Raw genomic sequence first — 26,197 nt, forward strand, 5'->3', positions numbered from 1 at the left:
GACTGCAAAAAAATAACATAACATATAAATATCATAACAATATCAATATCATAAATGAATACTGAAACCAGATATAATCACTAAGGAAAGTTCATGCATGTTCGTACTGTATGTACTACTACTGTGTACTATGTAAACTCTTAATTTCCATTTTCCAGCTATTCAGTTGCAAAAAAATATTTAAAAATGTATTTTGGGGAACAGCCAAAATAATGTGGCGACCCCCCCGAGGGGTCGCGACCCACGGGTTGAGAACCCCTGCCGTAGTGTACGCCATCTCCTGTACGCAATAAAATACTGACGGTTCATTTCTCTGAGAGTGTAAATATTTACAGATGCATTTGTTACACTTTAACTTAAATCATTTAAATCTCCGAGATTGTAAAATCCTGCCAAATCCTCTTCAGTGTTAATTATTAAACAATCACGATTGATTTGGCAGTCGACTCGACACACGTATAAAACACATGAGAGTTCTTGAAGATAAAAACAGCACAGGACAGTCCATGGGACAATTGGGACATCTGCTAGTGCTGTACTGAGAACAAGCCGTAGTGCAGGAAGGGATACTCAAATAGCTGAACCTGTGGGGCCACAATAAAAATGGCAGGGGGCCTGTTGATAAAAGGACAACAAGTGCAATGGTTTGCCGTTGCCATTTTCTCTGTCTGCCTGCCTGCTATCGAGTGGGGTACAAAATGAGAGATAGCTGAGCACAACTCTCTTTCAATTGCTTCACAAAGTCATTCATGACTTGGCCCACATTCAACACAAATGGCTTTCCATGAAATAAACTTTCCATGAAATAGATTACCGGTACCACGCAGCTTTCTGTGTGTCTAGCAACCAAGAGGCTCGAGTATCACTGCCGTAGTAGTATATAGAAATACTGTAGGAGGGGAAATTGTGATTCATGATGAAAACATATATTTAAAAAAAAAGAAGCATATGGCTCATGATTGTTAATGTATTACCTATTCTTGGAATTATATGTACAAAGTTTTACATTTTGTCGCTATAACATCAGATATGCTTTCTGCCTTTCACCACATAAAGAAAGTGAGTAATCTGTGAAAAGGCGAGATTACGATCTCCAACAGCCCTGCCTGTACTGTACTGTACTTTACTGTAGGTCCAGGATCTCTGGGATATGCACTCCGCATCATTCCCAAGCAGCAGCAGAGGCAGAGAGTCTGCCATGGCAGGCAAAGGAAATAAGAAGAGGCTAAAAATAGCCACACTACTCCTACACCATGATTAATGGAGTCTTATCTGCAGGCGGGGGAACGAAATAGTAGCCGGCTCGTTTAAACAAAGAGTGGAGAGATAAAGAAACATCTATTTTTCTGTGAACTGAGAGGACATTCCCTGTAAGAGCAAACACACACACACGGGTAACGATTTATCCATACTTTTCTGGAATCGTGACAGATTTAAATCCTATAACTTTTGTTGAGGGCTCTGAGGCACATTTTCTCCTTATATGGCGCATTCTTCCACCACAGCTATTCGAGACTTTATTTTGCCAGGAGGTGCATTCCACGGCCCACCACAGCCATTCAACTATTTTCTTTTTGCCAGGTGGGAACTTTTTGCGAAGCAGCCTGGCCTACGTTTGCATGCACATTAAGTGAGTGAACCAACAGAAGAACGTGGGAATTCATCTTGAGAGAATAAGGTATTTCCTGAGAAACAGGGAGAGACAGTTTGATAAGGTTTGGCTGCCCCTTGTCCATTACCTGAGTAGAAACGATTAATAGACAGGATACCATTGATATGGTTGACTGTACGCCATTTTCTTTTCAGATGTTTTCCATGAGCTTTCTATCATCTTATTATATAGTATGTAGTGTCACTGAGCAGTATGGGTGGGAGAGGGTTAAGGGATTTCTTTGTCTTTTTTGTCTTTTTATTTTTTTTCCTTCATTTTGTTTCATAAAAAAAGTATTTCATATCATAATGTTTGTAATAATTTATAATCTGTTCAATAAAAACATATTTGACAAAAAAAAAAGAAAAAAAGAACGGAAACAAGTAATTTTCTTAAAAAAAGAAATGTAATGGTGTGTCTCTGTAGGAGGTGATCTGTCTTGAAGAGGGTCTGTGTGTGTGTGTGTGTGTGTGTGTGTGTGTGTGTGTGTGCTTGTTTGACTGGGGCTAATCTTGCAAACGCAGTGTGTTCGACCGATCAGTGTCGATGGTCTTCTGCACGCTGCAAATGGCAACATCCATCCATGTTTTCCCCATGTTTAATATTTTTCTGAAAATGTTGCTTTAATTTTATAATACTTTTATCAATTTATAACAATAATAAATGGAAGTTGGGGTCAGATAGGACTGAAACCTTGCAGAAATGGTGGTGCGAGTCATACGTAGATATACGTTAGATAAAAGTCCGCTCATTGATCATCTCTGCAAGCCGATACAAAGGAGTGAAAAGACGGACTTTAACAGAGAGCCGCCGGGGGAGAAAAAAGAAGATAGTCGCAGCTCACCACTTTCTCTTTGGAGCGCAGCACGCCCAGCTTGCCGAAGCGCACGTGGAACGGCGAGCAGTGGAACGTTCCGTCGCTCTGCTGGACCACCACCACGTCGATGCAGCCCGACAGCGTGGCCTGGTTGATGCCTTTGTACAGTTCTTTGACCGTCACCAGCACCTGGCCCGCCAGCTGGCCCACGTAGTTCATGGTCTCTGCCTGGAAGAGAGGAGGGGAGAGGAGGAGAGAGGGTGAGGAGCTGCCTGAAGAGTCCAGATTCTATACACGTAAGGCATGGTCTCTGCCTGGAAGAGAGGGGAGAGGAGGAGAGAGGGTGAGGAACTGCTATTTTTCAACAGCTAACGTTTAAATGAATGTGGTTAAAATCTAAGGTGACATGAGGGTTAAGTCTGAGGACCAGATAACTTTAGCGTATATCAGTGAAGCAATCCTAAACCACTTTTTCTCTTTCACCGGTAGTTCTCCAACTTCGATGGTCAACAAAGGGAACTCACTCTCTTGCGCACGATTCTCGTAACCGTGATATCTCTCTCTCTCTCTCTCTCTCTCTCTCTTCTAAAGTATCTGCTATTCCTCCTGTGTAAAACGTGGGACTGCCTGGCGCCCGGTCGGTCGGTGAGGTGTTGGCTTTAGTTTCTCCTCCTGCTCTCTGGCAGCCCGTGTACCCGCTCGGCTCGCTTGGCGTTTATTATCTCCCAACCTGCCTTGCAGACTGCCAGCGTGGCACGGTCACCAAGGCCCTGTGTGCCTCCCTCCAGAACAATATCACTGACACAAAACCCTGTTGAGAATGAGGATACACCCCCCCCCTCCCCCCCATACACACACACACACACACACGACCCTCTGTCCTTCTGCCTTTTAGAACGGATGACTTCCTGTTTACATTCTGATCGCCTGACGCCTGTTAAGGACGATTCTCAGAAAAGCATGACTGTGTACAGTACAGACAGTGTGGCTGCCGTTGCGTTGGCATTTTGGCAAGGCTTCCAACTCAAACAAGGCTCGGGCTTTCCTGAATATATTTTGAGGCTGAACACACCCAGCATGTGGCCTAAATCTATCTATCTATCTATCGGCCTACAGCTATTTATCTAACGTAACTGCTTCTATGGGGTCAGGCTAGTAGGGAAACTGTCAAATGTTAATTTTGTCCAAACAAAAGAAAAAAGGCCACGGTCAACGTATAGGTCATGGACTGGTTCAGCAGGCGCAGTAGTAAACAGTGGAGTTCCCCAGAGTTACATCACTAGGTTTATGCAACGTGAATGGATCCATATCTCTAACTGACCTTTTGTTCTTCTGAGTCTAGCCGAGGGACGCGAGAGGGTTGGAAATGAAGGGCGACATTGTGCAAGGTTGACACACATAGACGACAACAACAACAACAACAACAGGGGGAATTGTTTAGTTGAGTAAACTAACGACAACTTGAACTAAGGCAACCCCTTCACATTCACAACAACATTCCTTTAACTAACGAAGTTGAGCCCTATTCAAAAGTTAAAGAAAACAGCTTATCTACAAGCTCACAAATACCTATAATAGTGCGACCTGCATGTGAGCTCGCAGAGGTTTTATTTATTAATTATCCATGTTACATTTTTGCCTAATAAGTTATATAACACACCGTCTAAAATAGAGACGCCAGGAAGTGGTTGAAATATTTAGGCTATAACAAATTATTGTTGCCCTCGGTCTCAATCACTCACAGAGATCAAGAGAGAACGAGAGACATATTATGGTAAACTTGAGCGAGCCGTCACAGTAACTGCAAGCATTTTGATTGTGGTTTAGTCTCTTTGATGTGGATTCATCCGTCAACAAGAGGAAGCCCTCAGCTCTTTCTAAGAACTCTAGCCCACAGATTCCACACACACACACACACACACACACACACACACACACACACACACACACAGGGGGAGGACGCAAATGAGAATGAAGTTGAACACAGACTACGGAGACTGCACTAACCGGCGAGGGAAACTCACATTGTGCTGTACAGTAACTACAACAACACTGTTTGTACAATCTCAGACCCAAACATCAACCTACGGTATACACTGTACTGTAAGTGTAAACTGTCAAGAGAGACGGGGACAAAAGAACCAGTGAAGCGTACAGTAACCCCATGGTGGCATAGAATCAAGACTTGTCTAAATAAGTTCATCACACTGAAGTCGGCGTCCTTACCCTCCGCGTGGAGCGAGTGGGGAGCGACATTATCTCTTCTCTCTCCGCAAAACCAAAATGACAGTTCTGGATGAAAGAAAGGCTTTCCTTCTATCTGACGGTTTCTGCCCAGAAACGGCATAATATAAAGACTCATGTACCTGTTGCATAATACTGTATCTCTGGAGGACATTGTTATCTATGGCCATTAACAGTGTTATGCTGCAACGTACAGTAAGAGGCCATAATGTTGCAACGTTATGATATATGATTATATAACCAGTGAGGATGTTTGCATTGTGTATGAGTCACATCTCCTGCCACGTGACTTCCCATTTTAGTCTTTATTAACCAATTGTTTAAGGATAGCAGGTTGGATTCATCCCAGCCAATTAATCACCCTTACCTGCTGCTACGTTTGACATAACCTTGTTTAGGCAGTGAAAGGTTGATCGATACCCTACGAACCCTCCCGCACACTCAGATCAGCCAACGCGGGGAAGCTGGAAGTACCTTCACTAAAAACGCCGGGACAACAAAGCTCCACACGTCCCAAACTCTTCCCATTGCAGTCAGAACTGCAGCATCACTCCCAATCTTCCGCCATAGTCTGAAAACCCACCTCTTCAGACTCCATCATGGCCCGTAGCACTTAGATAGAACTTTACGTAGACTTAGATAGCATTTTATACAGACTTATGCAGACTTGCATACTATTATATGTAGTCATAGCACTTTATAGTATAGTATGTATAGTTTCATTATATAGATATTCCACTGTTACGTTCTTAGCTTACGCATGTTTCATGATAACTACTTTTTATGTATGTGATGTATGTATGCTTTGTGTTTATTGTAAATCGCTGTTAATCTCTGGATTAAAAGAGTCTGCTAAATGCCTAAAGTGTAAATTGAAAGGTATCTGGTTAAAATCCATTAAATTACCCAGAACCATTAGTAGGCTAAATGGAGTGGTAAAATTACAGAAAATACAACTGACCACCTGTATCTCTACAACAATGTCAGAAGTCAAATGAAACGCAAGACACAAAAAGGTCACAAACAAACTATCCATGTGCTAAAGGGATGAGCATCGAAACAGCCTAGGGGGGCAAACATAAGATCCACACACACACACACACACACACACCTCATCCTCCTAGCAGCATTCGCCACCCCCGGGCTTGGTTCTCCATAATAAGCCCAGCCACCTGTCTAAACTAAGCACCATGTGGTAGACCCCCCCCCCCCCCTCCCCCACAGAGACACCTGTCTATCCTTCCAGACTCACCAGGGACCAGGAGGACCTGAGGGACAAGGACTCTGTTGACTCACCAGGGACCAGGAGGACCTGAGGGACAAGGACTCTGTTGAATCGTTGTCTGTTGAATCGTACTCCCGGAGGCCCTCCATGTCTCCCCATGACCGTAGCCTCTTCATCACTGCTGGACGGAGGAGCAACTCCTGACCACTGAGACCAACAACCGGCACCGGTTATCTCCTCCACACGTCTTCAGGAGGACAGTAAGTACTCCACAGGTAACAAAGTCTTCTTCTTCTTGTCAAAGACCATCCTCCTGTCATCTTGGCCTCCATGTCAAATAATGACTAATCAATCAGTAAAATAAGCCCGTCCCCAGACGTAAAGCAAACACAAATCACGCAGTGAAAAAACTGCCACACATGAGTCAGGACTCCCACGGAAAACACTGTCATAAATAGTATAATATATAATATTTTTTTCTCTGTCGGGGGGGCCCAGTTCCTCTGGAGGGGAGGTGGGCTGGGCGTTGGTGAAAATGTGTTCAAGGGGGAGTGGTTGGGTTGGTGTTTAGAACCAATGGGCTAAAAGGACACATGGTCTTCATCCAATCCAATCCCGGCGGGCCTTGTAATGTGGCGGCCCTGCCCCGGGACGGACGGTGCATGACTGATAAGAGAGACAACCAGTTCCTGTGAAGGCCTACGAAACCCAACGTTCTCCCCCTGATAAGGGGAACAACAAGCTCAACGCACCGGCATGGGGACCCAACGTTCTCCCCCTGATAAGGGGAACAACAAGCTCAACGCACCGGCATGGGGGTGTTGTGGAGAGGACCAAGGAGGAGTAGGAAGACATGAATGAAAGCGCTCTTCTTAATCTTGAATCACGTGCAGTTCTGTGGTCGCCATGTGCCCCTCGTTTCTGTGTAGATGATTAATCCAGTAGTAGTAGTAGAAGGTGTGCTCATTGGCTGGCAGCCACAGCGAATGAGATGCTAACTACACTGCACTTCAAAACAATCAGGGTGACGGTCCATCACCAGTCAGTGGTGGGGAAAGTACTCGCATTTGTTACTTTTTGTACTTGAGTAAAAGTACAAAGATATTCGTATTAAACGAATTAAAGTACCAAAAGTAGAAAGTAAGTATGCATTATGCAGAATGTCCCATTTTAAAAGTTTTCAAATGTATACAATTATTTTTGTAAATTGCAGATCTACAATCTCACAATGCGTCCGTCCTTGTAGATCGCCTATTTTCAAAAGGGCCGACATGTACTGTATATAAAAGGCTGAAGTGTTTTATAATAATAAATTACAATAAAAAAGTACAATATTTGTCTCAGAGAGATGTAGTGGAGCATAAGTAAAAGTACTGAAAATACTCCTCTGTAAAGTAAAATAATACATCAAAGCTGTACTTAACCCTGGAACACTAAACACGGGTGATTTCCACCCGGACGATAATATATTTTGTAATTTCCATCATGTTGTTGATGTCTGAGGTGGGCGGGTCTTTCAGTATACCTTCATGATGCTCAGTGACATCATAGAAGGTAGGTTTGTTTCCCTGCCCACATCCCTGGTTTTTCTCTACAGGCAGGTGTTCGGGGTGAATGTCACCCATGTTTAGTGATAAGAGTGTGAGATAGAGAACAATCCCATACACCCACAATGGACTTGTTTTTTTCTCTCCCCACTGGGCCGTTCTCACGTGTCCCAGGAATGGGTGGACCAAAGTTCCCAGCTTCATTACTTTTTATTTAGGAATATCTTTTAACCCATTCTGACTGACCTGAGATCAGATTCATACGAGGTTTCCACTGGACACACCACTGGTCTGATTAACCCATTCTGACCTGAGATCAGATTCATACGAGGTTTCCACTGGACACACCACTGGTCTGATTAACCCATTCTGACCTGAGATCAGATTCTATAAAAATGTCAGTCGTTCTTCGATTTTTCAAAAACATAGCAGACCTACAAGCTCGTAGCGTGCCACTCGGTGGCGCGCTATGAGCTTGTAGATCTGCTATTTTTCAATAGCTAAAGCATAACATGATGCTAACACCAAAATGGTGTTCCCGTTCAGAATGGGTTAAATAATATGCACGTTTTTCACAGATTTTGCCCCACTATGATAGGGCCTGTTTTTTTGTTTTGTGTGTGAAAAGTAAGTTATGATGAAATATTAAAGAGTATAGCTCAAGTTACCATGTATTGGTGTACTTCAAATATATTTTGATGAGAAATATGTTTTATGGAATACTTTCACATTGGGTCAAATATACCTGCGTTTAGTAATGGTGTAACATTTTTTTTGTGTGTGTTCTAGTAGGGTTTATGCAATACTACACACCAATGCAAAGTAGTCGCAACTCCTTGCAACAAAACCGTTTTAAAGACATGTCACACCAATGCAACTCTTTGCAACTGCTATTGGGGCATAATGGTTGCATGCAACTATACACGCAACAACACGCAACCGTTTGGTTTGCGACGAGTTGCATGGAGGTGAATCATCGGTGTGGTTTCTGGTTTGGGGCCTAAATTCCTTTACACCAGTCCGTCCATCTCTCTACTGCGCAGTCCAACACAGAATGTCCACAATCAGTGAGCGTCCAAACCCACACTACAACCGGACATGTGTTCACTGTGGTAAACAGTTTAAAGTCTATTGTATTATGGCATGCCAAGGCTGTAATCTTCCTTGCGCATCGGTCTACAATGGAATAACATAATACAAGATGTCTTGTCTTGTGTTTTTTCCCCACCATGGAAATACAAGACAGACATCTTTCAGTGTCATATTTATCCATACAGAATCCTGACGGATGAGTGACACTGTCTGTAGTTGGAGCAGTGCGATGAATCCAGGCACTGTTTCCCCATGTCTGTGACTCTGTGACCAGGCCACCCACCCACCACAGTAGCTCTGCCTGCCTGCCCTGCATCTCTCTGTCCTCTTGGCTCTGATCCCAACAGTGAATTCCAGGGATAAACACAACAACACGTGGCCTCATCTGTCCTAGTGTCCACTAAGCAGTTAGGTAAACAACTCATTAGAACAACAGAATGTACACAAGTCACAAGTCAGATTACAACTAGATTAGAAGCTGATCACATTATCCTTTTTATACCGGACATTATGGGACATGCAGGTAGGTTGTGGTACTACAAGTAGGGCAGGTACAACAACTGTATTGTGTACTGTACTCTAACTGCCAATCAATATATTATCGGAGCAGCACACAATGACAAACCAGCCGTGGCCAGAATCAACATGTCAAGTCTGATGTCATTTAACTCGTAAATCTGGTGCTCTGTGTCAACAATCAACTGTTCTCAACTGTTGTTCTGATGGCATAGTTCCTGTGTGTGTTTTTTATGTAAAAGCACATCGAATTGCCTTGTTGATCAAATGTGCTGCTGCTACACTAATAAACTTGCCTTGCCCTGTGACTGTACACAGATATGACATTACACGCACATCAAGAAGTAGGTCACAATGAATGAATAGACTTTCACTTGACCATTGCTTTTAAATTGGAATAAATGTGGGGGAAAATAAAACGCACATCATACGGTTTCAAATCCAGTAATAGCCTTGTTAAGTTGTTACAGTTACACGCTCTTAGTCAGGAGTTAGTTTAATCAAAAAGTGTCCCTACAGATACTGGTCATGGTATCGTCTGAACAGCCTCTAAGTCGTGTCTCTGCAGAAAAGTTGCCTGACAGCCTGAAACAAATTTGTTTCCTTGCCACTCTGGATTTGGAACAACACTCGGGTCGGTTTAGGCCTGGTACTAATTCCGGCACCTTAACAGATTGTGGAGGGCAGAAATATACTAGCGTGAAATCAAACACTGTTGGTGTATTCATCCGACAACATGTACACATATCAACTAACCTATAAACGTGGGGACTTCCCCAGGGTAGTGGCGTGTCCCCAGATGACAGTGAAGTGACAATTTAAGGACTTTCAAATTCAATACCTTTTTATACCTGAACAAAAACTAAAAGAAAGAACAAAAGTAATCAAATCAACAAACTATACTATACACACTGGTCAAACAGAAAGAAGCTAATATTGTGAAACTAGCAGATCTACAAGCTCACAGTGAATGCCTTGCAAGTTGCAATGTAGGCTTGTATATATCCTTATCGTTATCAGGGTGGGTCCCCAGTTCATTATTTTGGGGGAGTCACTCATGGCCTGAAAAGGTTGAGGACCACTTGGCCTAAAGGACTGTGGTGGTGGAGGACAGAAAGAGTGTGAAATCAATCACTGGATACAGAAATAGCCAATTCGCCCACTCTTCCTCGGTGCCTATAGCTAGCTATCCTGTATCAGCTATTACCCAATCACTTTATTCATGATCCAAGTAAACATACAACAAATCAAACAAACCTTCTGGCTGGCTATAGTGGCTATACTATTACTAACCTGCCTCAGTTTTCAAACAGTACAGGCTAATGCAAGCCAAGCAACGATATGACTGAGAGCTCAAACTACAGTGTTACAAAACAGACACCTTCGTCATCTTCCTTTTGATTTGGGTCCAAGTCAAACGCAAGCAATAAAATTGTGTTGACAGCAAGTGCATTGAACTGTATGGCATACACAGTCAGTCACACACAGTGACCTGGGTATGAGTAGTGCATTGAACTGTATGGCATAGTCAGTCACACACAGTGACCTGGGTACGAGTAGTGCATTGAACTGTATATGGCATACACAGTCAGTCACACACAGTGACCCGGGTACGAGTAAATGGCATGTAATGATTATGTGGATTATTGTGGAGGCGTTGTGTGAGTGAGTGAGACAGACAAACGTGTTTTCTTTTTTTTAAACAGCCCAAATGGGAACCACATTTTTAGTGAAATAAAAAAAATAACTGACCTATTAAAACTATGCCATGCCCTATATAACTTGCCAGCTCTGGAAGCCTTATTTCTAGCATTAGGCCGGCAATTAATGTAGCCTAGACATGGCTATAGTTTTTCATGAATATAGATCAACTGAAAGGTTAATAAATTGGCCTAAATTAAGATCTATGGTTCTTAACTATCTCTGGTCCATAGCCTCAGAGCTAGTGGTCCCTGAGGGGGTTCCAGGCGGTCCCCCCAGCTAAATGATGGAGAGTTAGTAACCAAATGGACCCTTATAAATCTTTAACTCTTGAGTGTAAAATGAAACCAAAAGGACCCATTTGGTTTCATTTTACTCTCAAGAGGTCAATTATTGTTGAACATCTGCATTACTTAATTTACAATGAGTCCACACACAATTAGAGAATGTAGAATAATTGTTATCGTTATCTTAAAATGGTACCAATTCGTCATCAATATACAACATGGAATTGTGAATATTCTACGTTTTCAGTCAGAGAGGCTTAAATCTCATCAAATGGTGGTTCCGTACGTGGCTCAAATGATGACTAAATATTGGAACCTGGGTAACATGAAAAGGGTTGAAGAATGAATGAATGGATGGGCTCAGGGCCAGCAGCAGACCAGACCCCGGCGGGGTCAGGTTACACTTAACGTTAAACCAAAACGCTCCATTTCCCGGCGTTATTGTACCTTAAACCGGTTACTTACTAGTTTCACCCCGGTAGTTTATGAACACACCAAATGATTGGCACGCTGTAGAACCGTACATGAAAGGTTTTTCCCGCTGCTATAATAATAATAATAATAATAATGTCATGGTTACAGTTAACCGTAAACCGAACGCTGGTTCGTTATACCTTGATAAACACCCGGTTACTTTAGTTTTGCCCCGGTTTATGAACAGAATAGAAACATGTCAGCGTTTAGCACGGTGTAGAACTGTGAGATTGATGACTTACCCGGTGCTATAATAATGCCATGAGTCAGAATGTTAAACAAAATATCGTTCAGCCAAGAATGCTAGCCCTGGCTGCCCTGGCTATTATAGCTAGCTACGCTATAGCTACGCTGGCTAACGGTTGAGTGAGGGAACTATGTCAGCTGCGGCGACCCGAGCCGACCGATCACCGACTGATAAAAACATCTGTTGTTTTATGAACATGAATGTTAATTATTCCCCCTTTCATAATTACCTCTCTCGGTCGGTTTTACTTCTTCAATCAGCAGCGGGACGTTGAGACGAAGAAGGAGAGGGGAGATGTTCTGTTCATATTAATGAATGATCTTCTATAATTCTAGTATATCTTCGGCTGTGGTGGAAGTGAGTGGAACTCCCGTCCAAAAATGTTCTGACGTGTCCGTGCCGGGGAACCACACTGCCAGTGTCTCTCTCTCTCTCTCTCTCTCTGCCTGCTGCCTGCCTGGACCTGACCAGTGACCACCAGCACCACTAAGCGTCTCCAGAGTCTAGACTTGGTTCTTGTGTGACTGTCTGTCGCTGCCTGGCTGGCTGGCTGGCTGGCTGGGAGGAACAACGGTTGGACAACAGGACAGGGACAGCCGTATTCTGGAGCAGCCTCACAGTGGCAGCTCTGCTCACTCACACAGTCACACACCCACACTACTCTGTCTATCATCAGCTGTTTGTTTGTGTTTCACTTCACAGCTACATGTAGACTGTAGAAGTGTAGAGTCAGGTGGTGGTGGTTCTCAACCAGTGGTCCGGGGACCACCTTGAGTGCCGCCGGGGGGTTAAAGCCGGCCGGCATGGTCTGGACTGGTGACGCGGGTTTATAGGTTCCAGCCTCCAGGACGGGTGATAACTCTGGTCCAGGTGGTCCCCAGACTCCCCACCCACTCCCCAGTAAGTTAAATGATGGAGAGATGGTAATTGTTTTGATGAATTGAACATTGTGGACCCTGTTGTAAACAAGTGTAATGCTTAATTGGGTCGTCCACTCACAGTTAACAGTCTCTGTATTGAGTTTGTGCTTAAAATGTACTGTAATTCTACAAACTGTTAATAAATATTTCAATCAATAAAAAAAACCAAATGGACCCTAGATGTAGAACCTCATATCTATGCTTTAGCTCCGAGCTAATTAAGTTCCGTTTGGTTTCATTTTACACTCTCAAGACTAAACTGATTGTGAAACATCTGCATTACTTAATTTGCATATACCCTCATTTCAATGTGTCAAGACCCCCCCCCCCCCCCCCCCATACCTCTTCCAGAGTTAACGGTCATTTAGCCGGACCTCAAGGGCCCCCCAGGGGGTCCATGGGAACCACTTCATTATTTCAATTGTAGATGTCATCACTTCAAATGTAGAACTCATCATTTCAATGTCATGCCATTTCAAAATATACAATAACATCCTTTGAATTTGTTATTTCAAGAGCGTCTATCGATAGAGGGTATGTGCATGCATAAAGTGAATGACAAATCGAGTGTCAAAGTGACAGGCAAACTGAGTTTAACATTGTTTAATGACGTTTAAGGCAATTGAATATGACTTTTCTGTTTGGATGAATGGGCTGTCAAGGTCAGAAAGTAGTTTTTAGCCACTTAGTAGGCATTCCTGCATTACTTCCTGGTTTGATGATGATGTCACGCGCATACCCTTCAAGTATGACTCAAGCATGTTTCTTTTATGTAAAATAATATAAACACAGAGAATTTTCTACAGAGCAAGTGTATCCTTTATTAATACAACACCCAGATCATATACTTTCCTTCTTCAATAGACAATTCCAAAGCAACTGCTATAGGCAGTCCCAGATAAAGATATCTGGAGGATTTACCCCCCATGACAACTCCCTATCACTTTCAAAAACATTCTTCCGACTGTGACATGTGTGACGTGCATAAAGCAATGGGTTTTTATAGCCATAGCCTGTAGACATAATAATGGTATGCTGTGTATGCACGTTTTGTCACATACAGCTTAGAGACACAACCAGTTCTCTTCTGTCATACACGTGTGACGTGATCAGTAAACACATGACTTTATGCTCCCTCCACTGTCTGTAAGTTAACTGACTGCTTAATGTTTGACTTCTGGTACACTATATGGTAGACACATAAGTACAGTAAAAATATCTGTTTGATTTTTTTTTACTCTCACAGTGGAACAAGAAATCTGTTTCCACTAGTCCATATTTTCGAAATGTCACAATACAGAGACGAATACAAACTTTACTACATTATACCCACCCCTCCACCCCCCCCCCACCCCCACCCCCCCTCAGATCAGCTTCAGGGATGATATGAGATCGCTTAAGAGTTCAGTTTATCCAAATGCAGTTCTGTTAAGAGTGGCGTAAGACATTAACATCCGTCTGTTTTTGTTTTACGTAAATATTAATGCTTTCATATTTTCATATGGTTTAATATTTAACGGCTTAAAGTGATACACGACAAATGAAGCGACTACAACAAGCACACACTACTCTTTTCTATTTACGAAAATGACTCAACGTACTGTATGCATCCATGACCTGCAAATATGCCCAAATAAAGCTCTTTTAGCCCGGAGCGACATGAAAAGAGGCAGAAGGAGCCGTTTGTTATGCCTTTCCCAGATTCATCATTTATTTAGATTGCTATCCTCACACAGACATTCACTGGAGTCAAATGCTTTGGAGACGGTCCCCGGTCAGACCCAGTCCCCGGGCCCCGGTCCCCGGTCAGCCCTGCACGTCCTCCGGGAAGTAGACGCTGACGGTGAACTCGCTGGCCTCCGTGCCATACTTGTTCTTGACCACGAGGGCGTATCTTCCGGAATCGGCCGTGGAGACTCCAGCGATGGTGATGCTGGCGTACTTGCCAGCCTCGAACTTGAGCGTGTAGCGGTCGTCGGACACCAGCACCCTGTCACCCTTCATCCAGCTCACCTCGGGCGCGGGATCACCCCAGACGTTGCCAGTCAAGTTGAGGGACTGAACAAAGAGAACAGGACATTTGAAAATGTATTGGTACTAGAGGACAGGTTCCCTCTCTCTCCCCTCTGCCCCTCTCCTCTACTCACTGCCACTTATATTGGCATCTGTCGCGTCAAGAAACGCCTCCAGCGGGCATCTCCCGTGTGTTTTTTTTATGTGAAATGTGTCATACAAAATGTGAATCCATAACAGTTCCCCTGGGAGAGGAACAATGCTTCGTCTTACCTTGCCCTCTTGGATTGTGACCGCCTCTGGCAAACCTCCAATCACACGAGCACGATCTAAACAAGAGTGAGCAAAGAAGCCAATCAGTGACGTGCGTCACATACAGTAGATAGTTTGGAGACTCTGGCACTTATATGTACATACCTGTAGCTAATAGATTTGCACAAATTGTCATGATTCTTCAAAAATAGCAGATCTACAAGCTCATAGTGTGGCACGAAGTGGCACGCTATGAGCTTGTATATCTGCTATCTTTGAATAGCTATTCAATATGCTATACTATATGTATGTACTGTAAATCTAAAAGGACTTTCCCGGTCTTATTGGGTTAAATATGCTTTGGCGACGAACTTCAATTTATTAAACTACTTTTGACAGTAAATGTTCCCGAGCAACCGCTTTCCCCGATAGGGTTCCGAAAGTACTAATCACTAACACCCTCGTGCCTCATGCATCTTCCTCACCACAATTACCACACCTGCTGTACTATAATTTAATTCCCGTATTTTATTTTTTAATTAATCCCATTAAAAGCAGCGGTGTGTGCGAGTCTGAAGGTTTGTTGCATAATTTCACCCAGCAAGGTAAAATATATTCTGCTTACTTTTCTCTGCGATGGCGGCCGCCCTGAGGAAGGCAGGAGGGAAGGAAGGAAGCAAAACAGAGACATGGTCAGAGAGGCATCTCAAAATGGCATCACAGACAGAAGGTTTGGAGCGTTTCCCCATTCAGTAATGTTACAATGCCAGGAAGTGTGACTTGAGCGGGGTCCGTTCAAAAGGGCAAACAAAGTACACTAGTCTATTTTTGACTAGCCACTACGCTATGGCATAAGCCTGTGGTTCCCAAACCCCCCCTGCAGGGGTCCTTAAGGGAGTTCCAGGGGGTCCCCAGCTAAATGATGATAGTTTGGAACAAAATGGACCCTTATGGGTCTGTAACTCTGAGAGTACACTCTCAGGGTTAAATTAACATTGATTTTACAATATAAATTGGGGGTCCCAGAGATAGAAATGCCATTAAATGGGGAAACTGGAGAGTCATTGAAATTAAACGGGTTGAGAATCTCTGCTAGAGCCGTAAAAATCTTCTCTTAGGGGGTCTCTTAGGGGGTCCCTTAGGGGGTCCCTGGCATGGCTTTTTTCAACTGGGGGTTCACGGGCTAATTTGTGTCAATAAGCATAAGCATCATCATGGTTTAGTTAAACAGACAGAAATGCAGAATTACACAACATCAGGTCAAAAGAGTTGAGTTGAGTTACTTACTATATATAAATATATAAATCTAAATATATATATATATCTAAATTACACAACATCAGGTCAAAAGAGTTGAGTTGAGTTACTTACTATATATAAATATATAAATCTAAATATATATATATATATATCTAAATTACACAACATCAGGTCAAAAGAGTTGAGTTGAGTTACTTACTTCAACCTCTGGAATTCGTCAAAGGCCTCTTCCCACACTACATCGACACAAAAAGGAGATTATTTTAGTTTTTTATGCAATATCAATTGAGTTCTGAAGCATTGACTGTCTCAAATTCAACGTGGCTTTGTAAATATAGGTCAATGAAAAATAACGGTTTAATTTAACCTTTATTTATGGTTAATTAATGTAATCTACACAGTGTGAGTTTATATAGATAGAGTAATATCCTACTCAGGCTTTGTGTGTGTCAACATACATCGAAACAAGGGGTCTTCTGTCAAATTCAGAAGCTGAATAATTGTTTCAGACATTTAAACTGGCTCTCTCTCACCTTTGCCATTGAGGTCGAGCACCCTTTTGACACCGCTCTGGCCATCGAAGATGTCCATGGTGTATGTGCCTTTATCTTTCTCAGTGGGTTCCTTGATCTTAAGCCAAAGCTGCTCTCCCGTGACTCCGGACTGCACTCTGTCCGAGCTGGCAATCTTGGCCTCTCTGACAAAACAACACAGGTGACATGATGGGGATGAGCGTTCCTTGTTATTGTGAATCAGAAGACTGTTCATGTTGCTGATATGATTAGACCGGGTGTAGCGATCAGGGCTCTGTTGTTTTTGTTTCCAGATCGTATCAATTGTTTTCCCCAGTCAACCTCCTCTGTGGGGGAAGTGGGAAATGTGTATGCTTGGAGCGACGGACACACAAGGAAAACATAAAGCAGCATTCCAGTGACGTGATAGGGTGGATTGACGTACTTCTGGAGCCAAGTAACCCGCAGGTCTTGGTCGTAGTAGAAGATGTCGGAGTAGAGGATGATGCCCTCCGCGGTGCTGACCACGTTGACCTCCGTGGAGGTGTTAGCTGGAAGGAGAGGAACCCAAATACAGAGAAATAATGTTATTTAATGTGTTAGCTGGAAGGAGAGGAACCCAAATACAGAGAAATAATGTTATTTAATGTGTTAGCTGGAAGGAGAGGAACCCAAATACAGAGAAATAATGTATCTGTTCAATTTGGAAGACATACAGCATTTGTTTGTATAACAGTAAAATAAAATAAAACAAATTCAAGTCAGTCGCCTGTGTAGCCTACAAATGTTTGATACTTTACTGTATTTCATAAGTTTAACCAGTTCTATAGTTTTCTTTGACTAAAGACGAGTTTGTAGAAGTGACTTGTTTCTATAATGTAAATGAAATATCTTCACAGAAGTCTTTTAAAAAGCAGTTTGAAAGAATGTCTCACCAATAACCCTGAACAGCTCATTCATGACAGCCTGGTAACCTGGATACAAATGGGAGAATAATCAATAATCAATCAACCTTTCCTTTTTATTTTTTACAACAAAATAAAATGGAGACTAGGGGCACTATTTCCGTCACTGCCTTACTATTTATTAGTATTAGTATTTTCCTTTTTATTTATTTTTGCTATTTTGATTATCATTTTTTTGAATAGCCGATCTAACAAGCTCACAACATAGCTAGTTGAAAAAAGCAAAGAAGTTTATGGATAAGCGGTATAAGCAGTGACGACAATAGAGCCATAATGTCCCTTAAAATGCATAACAAAAGAAGTTACCTTCGTCGGTCAGTTTGAACGTGCTCGTATCTTTCCCTCTCGCGTCCTTCAGGATGATCTCATAAATACCACAGTCCTTCTTCGAGATCTACCGTTTTGGAGTGAAAGCAAAGTTAGCGACATAATGCAGACAGCACTGGATTCCCCGTCTATTCGTCGGGAATCCCACGAATTTGTGGACAGAAAGTAGAAGAAACAGAGATAAGAGAGTATGACAAAAGACACAGACAAACTAGACCGAAAAGGCAAAGCTTTTCTATGCCTGGGATGCTGCAGGCTGGACAGAGAAAAGACATGTAAAAGTGTTTGACGTGGAGGACACATAGGATAGGTTTCATATTGTGAGAATATAATTAGTATATAATATTATATATATATTATATATAACAATAGTATTTATATTCAGACTTTGGGTCGTGGTGGCTCGACGTCGTCCGCTGGTTTCTTTTTCCTTTCAGTCTCTTTCTCTTGCTTAATAACACACTGTAAAATTAGACAGATTGAACCAGTTATTGCCAGCGTTGCCCACAACAGGAGTGGCTATAAGCAGCGGGGGTACCCAGAAGGCTCGCCCCCCCCCCCCCCCCAAACACACTGAGGTTACGTTTGGGAATTAACACCTGGTGTGCGACCGTTCCGAGGTCGCCGGATTTGACCCGGTCGGTGCGAGCCTGTTTTGTGGGAGGCGAGCGTTCTTGTATTCGCAGGAAGGCCACCACTCCTGAGCTCATGCACTCTCCTCCACCCTCTCATTGTCATGTAGATATATTGAGTAGTGTGAGACATCAATCAAATCTGTGTTATATTCTCCATAATCATTAATCAACGGGCGATTAATTTCTCACGTGTGCAATAATATGTACGGCACACGTCGGGCACAGCATACCAGCGGAGATCATTTAGATTGATGTGATGTCACACAAACAATATTCTAACAGTCAATTATCATTCAACACACGAAGGAACTGCATATTTTGGGAAAATAATATGGGCATAAATGCTGAAGAATATGACCTGTTGTGTGAAATAGTCATATCGTAATATTCATCATCAAAATAAGCAAATTATATGAAAATAATAACACATTAATTTCTTAACACTAAACACGGGTGATTTCCACCCGGACGATAATATGTTCTGTAATTTCCATCATGTTGTTGATGTCTGAGGTGGGTGGGTCTTTCAGTATACCTTCATGATGCTCAGTGACATCATAGAAGGTAGGTTTGTTTCCCTGCCCACATCCCTGTTCTTTTTATTTTCTACAGGCAGGTTAGGTGTGAATTTCACCCGTGTTTAGTAATAGTGTGATAGAGAAAAATCAAAAAAATCAAAAACTTGTTGTTTTCAACATCATTAGAGAATATCTTTTAAACATCACGTTTCATCATTCGTCCATGTGCCAGAGAGGGGAGTAAAAGCCACATAGCGTCTAATATAAGAACAGCAGCTCTAATATAGATAGCATTAGTAGTGTCGCATGAAGCGTGAAGCTTTTCTACTCATGAGTTAACCCATTCTGAACGGGAACCCATTTTGGTTTTAGCATCATGTCATGCTTTAGCTATTGAAAAATAGCAGACCTACAAGCTCGTAGCGCGCCACCGAGTGGCGCGCTACGAGCTTGTAGGTCTGCTATTTTTGAAAAATCGAAGAACGACTGTGACATTTTTAGAATCTGATCTCAGGTCAGAATGAGTTAACAACTACGCCGCAGTCAGTCAGTGTGAGCTTTTCAAACCAAACAGGCCTGACCTTTCCAATATTAAAGGTCAACACTCCGTCTTGTCTCTCAATCTTCTTGGCGTCTTCGTCTCCCTCCTCGATCTCAATGGAGTCTCTGAACCAGCAGATCTCAGTCTCCGGCGTGACATTTCCTATCTGCGGAGGAGAGTGACATTATGTGAGGTCAGCCCCATTGTTACCATGCTGTATGTCAGTGACCTGATGCATACAACAACAACAACAACAACGTCAACAAGCAATCCATAGAGGTTCTCAAAGTGGGGGCCCGGGTACTACCCCCCCCCCCCCCCCCCCAGGGGTCCTACATGGGGTCAATAGCTAAATTTGATATTATAGCATCAAAATCCCTTTAAACCACTTTAACTATTATACTGTGAAACATTGGCTATTTGAAAATAGCCCATGTGAGCTTGTAGATCAGCTATTTATTTTTTTACTTTGCAATAATTTAAACATTTTTAATAACAAAAATCCTGTTTTTGGGGGTCCTTGGCACTAAATATTTTCAGATCGGGGTCCACGGCCAAATAGATTTATCCACGGAAAAGAAAGGCACTCCGCACACTGATCTTGAGAGCAGAGCTGAGCTGAAATACATTTCGACGTTTGTGGGTCTTCTTCGTCAGCTATAGGTATCACACCTGACGAAGACCCAAGGGTCGAGAAACGTTCAGCGCCTGCAGAATGGTTTTGAGGCGTGCATGCTTCCCTTTGGATTGGATATTTCAAATACGGTACATATCCATGACATAGAAAGCTTTTCTTACCGTGCATTTCAGCAGCACGTCACACTCTGGAGTAACAGTGAATCCAAGGTACTCCACGAAGTGAGGACCTAGTGGGGTGGCCAGTATAGGACGTTATAAGTATTTAAGGTTCTCATTGTATAAAACTAGAACATGTGTTTGTAAATGATGTATGTCTTCTTCTAGATCAGTGGTTTTCAACCAGTGGTCCGGGGACCACCAGTGGTCCTTGAGTTGGACCCCAGCTAAATTATGGAGAGTTGGTAACCAAATGATGGACCCTTATAGGTCTTTAACTCTTGAGACTTATTGTTAAACATCTGCATTACTAAATGTACAAGAAATCTACACGTTTAGAGAGAATGTAGAAGAATTGTTATTTAGATTAACGTTTGCCTGTTATCTCTCCTAATGGTAAACAACATCAATACAGCATGGATGGAATTGTGGACAAAATCTTATCCAATGATTAAAAAAAAGCAGAATAAGGGTTGAAAACCACTGTTCTAGATTGATTATCTTGTCTTATCTTATCTATTAAAACCACTGTTCTAGATTGATTATGTTGTACTGTACCTTGTCTCCTGACCCATTCTGCCCTCTCAAATTCAGATTTCTTCTGAAGCTCTCTGAACTCTGGAGAACAACAACAACAACAACAACAACAATATTAACATCAACATCAAACAGAAAGCAACACCTCTTCCACATACAAGAACAAAGAATATGCTCCGCAATTACGTCACTATTGTTTTCTATTCTCTGTTTCTGGGCCAAATGTCTCATTAGAAATTAACAGGCGCAGTGCATCAAACACAAGACAGGCTCCTTCAGCAGCCTCTAAAAAGACATGGGGAGGAAACGTTGTCTTCTACTGCCCCCATGAGGACACTCGTTGTAACTGCAGTGGATGTGATATACCAGACAAGTCAGGTAATAGCTGTGTATATGGACAAGTCAGGTAAGTATTGGTGTATATGGGGACACTGTGTATATGGGGACACTATGGGGACACTGTGTATATGGAGACACTATGGGGACACTGTGTACGTATATGGGGACACTATGGGGACACTGTGTACGTATATGGGGACCCTACTCACCATCTCCGATCATCACCAGGCTGGTTGTACCCTTGGCCTTGCCGTCCACCAGGTTAAAGGTGAAAGTTCCCTCGTCGGTGACCTCCAGAGAGTCCATGAACATCTCGATGATGCCGGTGGTCTTGTCGAAGTGCATCGTGTATTTCTGAAGATGAAACGTACGTATCGGCACAAAACAAACCCCGTCAGGCTAAAAGGTGTCCTTTGGTCATATGATTATAAACTGGAGTAAAAGGCAGTGTGATTTACTAGAGTTCTACTGTTTGATAGACCTCCATCAAGACCTGGAATGCATCTGTGGTCACCTTACAGTAGCTTTTAACCATTTGAACCATTATTTTAAACTTTACCTCTTGAAAAATAGCAGATATACGAGCATGTAGATCTGCTATTTTTAACAATTGTGATTTTTTTCTCTCACAGCGAACATTTTTAACTCAAATCTTTACTTCTGGGGGGAATACATAGTTTTCGGGGTCCTTGACATGGAATTGTTTGAGAACCACTGATAATATAGACAAATTCACAGAGGCTTGCCTTGGCTGCGGCCATTACTGAGGTGTACCATTAAGCGCAGCAGCACTGATTAGCTACACCTGGCCTATACGGAGCACCTGCTCCATGGATTACACCTCAGTAATGGCCGCGCCCAGGGCACCCCTCTGTGAATTAGTCTATAGAATAATGAATAATGAATTGCATTTCTATAGTGCTTTTCCGAGTGCTCAAAGTGCTTTACAATGGTTCATTCATTCATACATTGGGAGGTGAAACGGCGAACAGTCGACGCCAGCGTCCTCACTTCCCACATTCACACACCAATGGTGGCGAGCTTCACACCAACCAACTCATTGGAGGCAATGTAGGGTTCAGTGTCTTGCCCAAGGACACTTCGACATGTGGACTGGAGGAGCCGGGATTCGCACCACCGACCCAGGGATCATTGGACGACCTGCTCTACCTCCTGAGCCACAGCCGCCCAAACATAGGGTTTGTCAGAAAACTGTCTTTAGGATTTGAGAAGATGTGTTGTAGAATCTGGTCTCAGGTCTTTAATGGGCCCTAGTTGAGTTTCACGAGTCACTTACATCTCCCTGTTCGACGATGAGGTCGTTGAACACGTACTCCACTTGAAGGCCAGCGGTGAACTTCTCCACCTGGGTCCAGAAACGCACGCGACCTTTCTCCAGAAGGTCCATGGCCATCTCTGTCTTGAAGGGAATAACTGGAGAGTGGAGAGTATAGGAGCTTAATGAAGGAAAGACCTCAAGAAAACAATACATCATGGCATATTGTTACTGTATGTGTGCTATAGTATACAGAAATGGTACATACTGTATTTAGTGCTTACAGTTGCAACAAACATTTATGTTTTTTTAGCTTCTATTTTAACATAAAATTATACACATTCTTACAACTACAATATAGCATGCTTTTGAAAACCAAAAATCAGAAGTGTTTAGTGATAAATTGGGATATTCACCGGGGAACTTGTTGCTGTGGCTGATGTCCAGATAACGCTTGAGATCTGACACACACAACAAAAACACAAAATGCAAGAATTACACAATCTGTAAAAAACCTGCTTCATCACACCTCAAAGCGTCCGCCTTATGCCTGCAGAGTTATGGTTGTGCAGCACATTGCAAATCTAAAAGTTCACAGCGCGTCGCACGGCACTTCTACATGTTGTAATCTTGTAGTGATCAATCAAATCTCACACACACTCTCCTCTCCTCGCCCTGGTATTGTACGCACACAGACTGCACTACTACTATGGCTGTGATTTCCAACCGCTGTCAAGGCCAAGAGCTCCATCATTCATCGCCATGAGTCTTGTACTCGCGAGTAATCTGACCGCAACGCTGCGTCTCTCGCCTTCACGACTTTCTGCGTCGAATGCACGTTATCCCCTTAGGTATACGTAGTCGTACGTACATAGGCGGGAGTCAATTTAACGCAGCTGTTGAAAGTCGATTACAGAGGAGGAGATAGATCACACCTTTGGCACCGCGGCGCACGCCTCTTCGGGTGCAAACAAATTAAAAGAGTGAGTGAGTGAGCGGGAGGTGAGGGTGTAGCTGGAGGAGACATGGGTATTGGGCTTTTAGGGATAGACTCACCCGCCTCGGTGAGGGTGTAGCTGGAGGAGACTAGGGTATTGGGCTTTTAGGGATAGACTCACCCGCCTCGGTGAGGGTGTAGCTGGAGGAGACATGGGTATTGGGGTTTTAGGGATAGACTCACCAGCCTCGGTGAGGGTGTAGCTGGAGGAGATGCCGTCTGTGTTGGTGGCCACGCAGGAGAAGATGCCCAGATCCTCCAGAGAGGGGTCGTTGAAGATGGCTCTGGTTCTGAGGATGCACACGGAACGGAACGTTACAGACTTTCTTTTATGCCAACGGCTATCAGACTACACAACAATGCGAATGCATAAAAACTGCCTCCCCCCAAATGGCATTATGGTCCTTGGTGGTCCTGGTCTTGTGTGATTATGTCCATTTGTGTCTGTTTTGTGTTCTTCTGTCTGTCCAGTAGTTTTAGTTTTTAGTTTTTATGCGACACATTATGCTGTTGTAACACTTCAATTTCCCCTCCTAATAAAGTATATCTCATCTCATCGGGATGTTATCTTTTTATACCCACCTTTTTATGTTTTATTGTATGATAAATAGTGAAAATAGACGATCAACATGCTCAGCTCAAGACATTTGTAAGTAAGTAAGTAAGTGCTGTAGGTCGGTATCAGCCGAGAATGCGGGAGTCTGTCTCCGTTACAATGCGCTAGACCCCCCCCCCCCCCATGGGAGACGTATTGCTGAGGTGGAGCAATTTGGAAAATAGGGACGCCAGGTTTAAAAAAGCACACAGGGGTTTTCCTTAATTGATTTAGCAGAATATGAATGACTGTGGCAGGTGGGGTGGTGTGGAAATTAGGAGCACATATTTCGAAGGTTCCAAAACCGTAGGAAAGTTCCAAAAAGTGCATTCGTCAAGGAGGTGGCATTGTAGACGAAATGTCACGCGTATAATATAATGGGCTATATATAAAGTCACGGCATGGAGAGGATTCCTCGGGGCGCGCACACAGAGACACATGCACACGGACGGCTGCACACACACACACACACACGCACACACACACACACACACACACGCATGCACGCAGAGCTGTGTACGCACTTGCCCTGCTCACTGACGATAGTGAGGCGAGAGTCGGCCATAGCCTTGTAGTTTTTGGACCAGACGAACTCGGAGCCCTCCGCCATGTTGGAGCACTGGAAGATCATGGAGATGACGCCGTCGTCGTCCACATCCACCACTATCTCGTGGGTGTCTGTGGGAGGGAGGAGAATAACATATAGCTATACTGTAGAAGAGTGTGCTTGCATGTTGTGGATACAGTGTAAGTGTGTTATACAGCGTGTGTGTGTGTGTGTGTGTGTGTGTGTGTGTGTGTGTGTGTGTGTGTGTGTGTGTGTGTGTGTGTGTGTGTGTGTGTGTCACAACAATGGGCTATATGCACACAGAACAACTCTTCCTACTTCCAGGCCACTTCCCTACTTCGGTGTTACCGATTACTAATTAAAGGTGGTTGCACACTGGACAGGTTTTTCGGAAAACCGATGGAGAAACGCTGCTAAAAATACGAAAAACGCGCTCGGTGTGTGGGGACCTTACGGCTCTGTTCCATTTAGTGTGCAGTGGTTCTCAAACTTCATTTCAAGGACCCACATCACTCTGAGAGTGTACAAATCAATGTACACTTCCATTTGTACACTCTCAGAGTTACACACACAGGGCCATTTGGAACCCACTCAAGGACACTTTGAGACCCACTGGGGTAGCAGAGTGTTTCCAGTGAGCCAACATGACACAATAAGCAGCACCCTGACTCTGTTTGACCAGAATGGAACAGAGCCTTCATTAGTATCATTAACACTGACTCTGTTTGACCAGAATGGAACAGAGCCTCCATTAGTATCATTAACACTGACTCTGTTTGACCAGAATGGAACAGAGCCTCCATTAGGATCATTAACACTGACTCTGTTTGACCAGAATGGAACAGAGCCTTCATTAGTATCATTAACACTGACTCTGTTTGACCAGAATGGAACAGAGCCTCCATTAGTATCATTAACACTGACTCTGTTTGACCAGAATGGAACAGAGCCTCCATTAGTATCATTAACACTGACTCTGTTTGACCAGAATGGAACAGAGCCTTCATTAGTATCATTAACACTGACTCTGTTTGACCAGAATGGAACAGAGCCTCCATTAGTATCATTAACCCTGACTCTGTTTGACCAGAATGGAACAGAGCCTCCATTAGTATCATTAACACTGACTCTGTTTGACCAGAATGGAACAGAGCCTTCATTAGTATCATTAACACTGACTCTGTTTGACCAGAATGGAACAGAGCCTCCATTAGTATCATTAACACTGACTCTGTTTGACCAGAATGGAACAGAGCCTCCATTAGTATCATTAACACTGACTCTGTTTGACCAGAATGGAACAGAGCCTTCATTAGTATCATTAACACTGACTCTGTTTGACCAGA

At 43.2% G+C, this 26,197-nt stretch overlaps 2 protein-coding genes across 8 annotated transcripts in view; both read right to left on the reverse strand.

The window, feature by feature from the left end:
* lpin2 (lipin 2) overlaps positions 1 to 12,233 on the reverse strand; it is a 54,282-nt gene extending 42,049 nt beyond the window's left edge. For 2 of the 5 annotated variants that reach the window (XR_013964996.1, XM_080777442.1), the window contains exons 1-2: positions 5,965 to 6,607; positions 2,496 to 2,696 (exon numbers count right to left, since the gene is read on the reverse strand). Coding sequence is in view for 4 of the 5 variants with exons in the window: in XM_080777442.1 (XP_080633568.1) it covers positions 2,496 to 2,696; positions 5,965 to 6,096 (333 nt within the window). In the remaining variant the exon portion in view is untranslated. Of the gene's footprint in view, positions 1 to 2,495; positions 2,697 to 2,992; positions 3,024 to 5,964; positions 6,608 to 12,030 lie in introns of those variants that run through there. The other 3 variants (XM_080777445.1, XM_080777443.1, XM_080777444.1) reach the window with 3 other exon arrangements.
* A 1,284-nt stretch (positions 12,234 to 13,517) lies between these two features.
* The window catches only part of myom1a (myomesin 1a (skelemin)), a 45,266-nt gene continuing 32,586 nt past the window's right edge, over positions 13,518 to 26,197 (reverse strand). For 2 of the 3 annotated variants that reach the window (XM_080777440.1, XM_080777438.1), the window contains 17 exons: positions 24,808 to 24,961; positions 23,872 to 23,978; positions 23,108 to 23,152; positions 22,713 to 22,849; positions 21,625 to 21,769; positions 21,098 to 21,157; positions 20,543 to 20,610; positions 19,785 to 19,910; positions 18,438 to 18,512; positions 18,030 to 18,117; positions 17,694 to 17,732; positions 17,204 to 17,309; positions 16,780 to 16,943; positions 16,446 to 16,482; positions 15,612 to 15,634; positions 15,008 to 15,063; positions 13,518 to 14,779 (listed from right to left, as the gene is read on the reverse strand). In XM_080777440.1, coding sequence (XP_080633566.1) covers positions 14,528 to 14,779; positions 15,008 to 15,063; positions 15,612 to 15,634; positions 16,446 to 16,482; positions 16,780 to 16,943; positions 17,204 to 17,309; positions 17,694 to 17,732; positions 18,030 to 18,117; positions 18,438 to 18,512; positions 19,785 to 19,910; positions 20,543 to 20,610; positions 21,098 to 21,157; positions 21,625 to 21,769; positions 22,713 to 22,849; positions 23,108 to 23,152; positions 23,872 to 23,978; positions 24,808 to 24,961 — 1,682 coding nt within the window. In that variant the 3' untranslated portion in view covers positions 13,518 to 14,527. The remainder of the gene's footprint in view (positions 14,780 to 15,007; positions 15,064 to 15,611; positions 15,635 to 16,445; positions 16,483 to 16,779; positions 16,944 to 17,203; positions 17,310 to 17,693; positions 17,733 to 18,029; positions 18,118 to 18,437; positions 18,513 to 19,784; positions 19,911 to 20,542; positions 20,611 to 21,097; positions 21,158 to 21,624; positions 21,770 to 22,712; positions 22,850 to 23,107; positions 23,153 to 23,871; positions 23,979 to 24,807; positions 24,962 to 26,197) is intronic. The other variant, XM_080777439.1, reaches the window with a different exon arrangement.

This window comes from Protomyctophum bolini, assembly GCF_963924005.1.
Source record: "Protomyctophum bolini genome assembly, chromosome: 12".
Classification (NCBI taxonomy): domain Eukaryota; kingdom Metazoa; phylum Chordata; class Actinopteri; order Myctophiformes; family Myctophidae; genus Protomyctophum; species Protomyctophum bolini.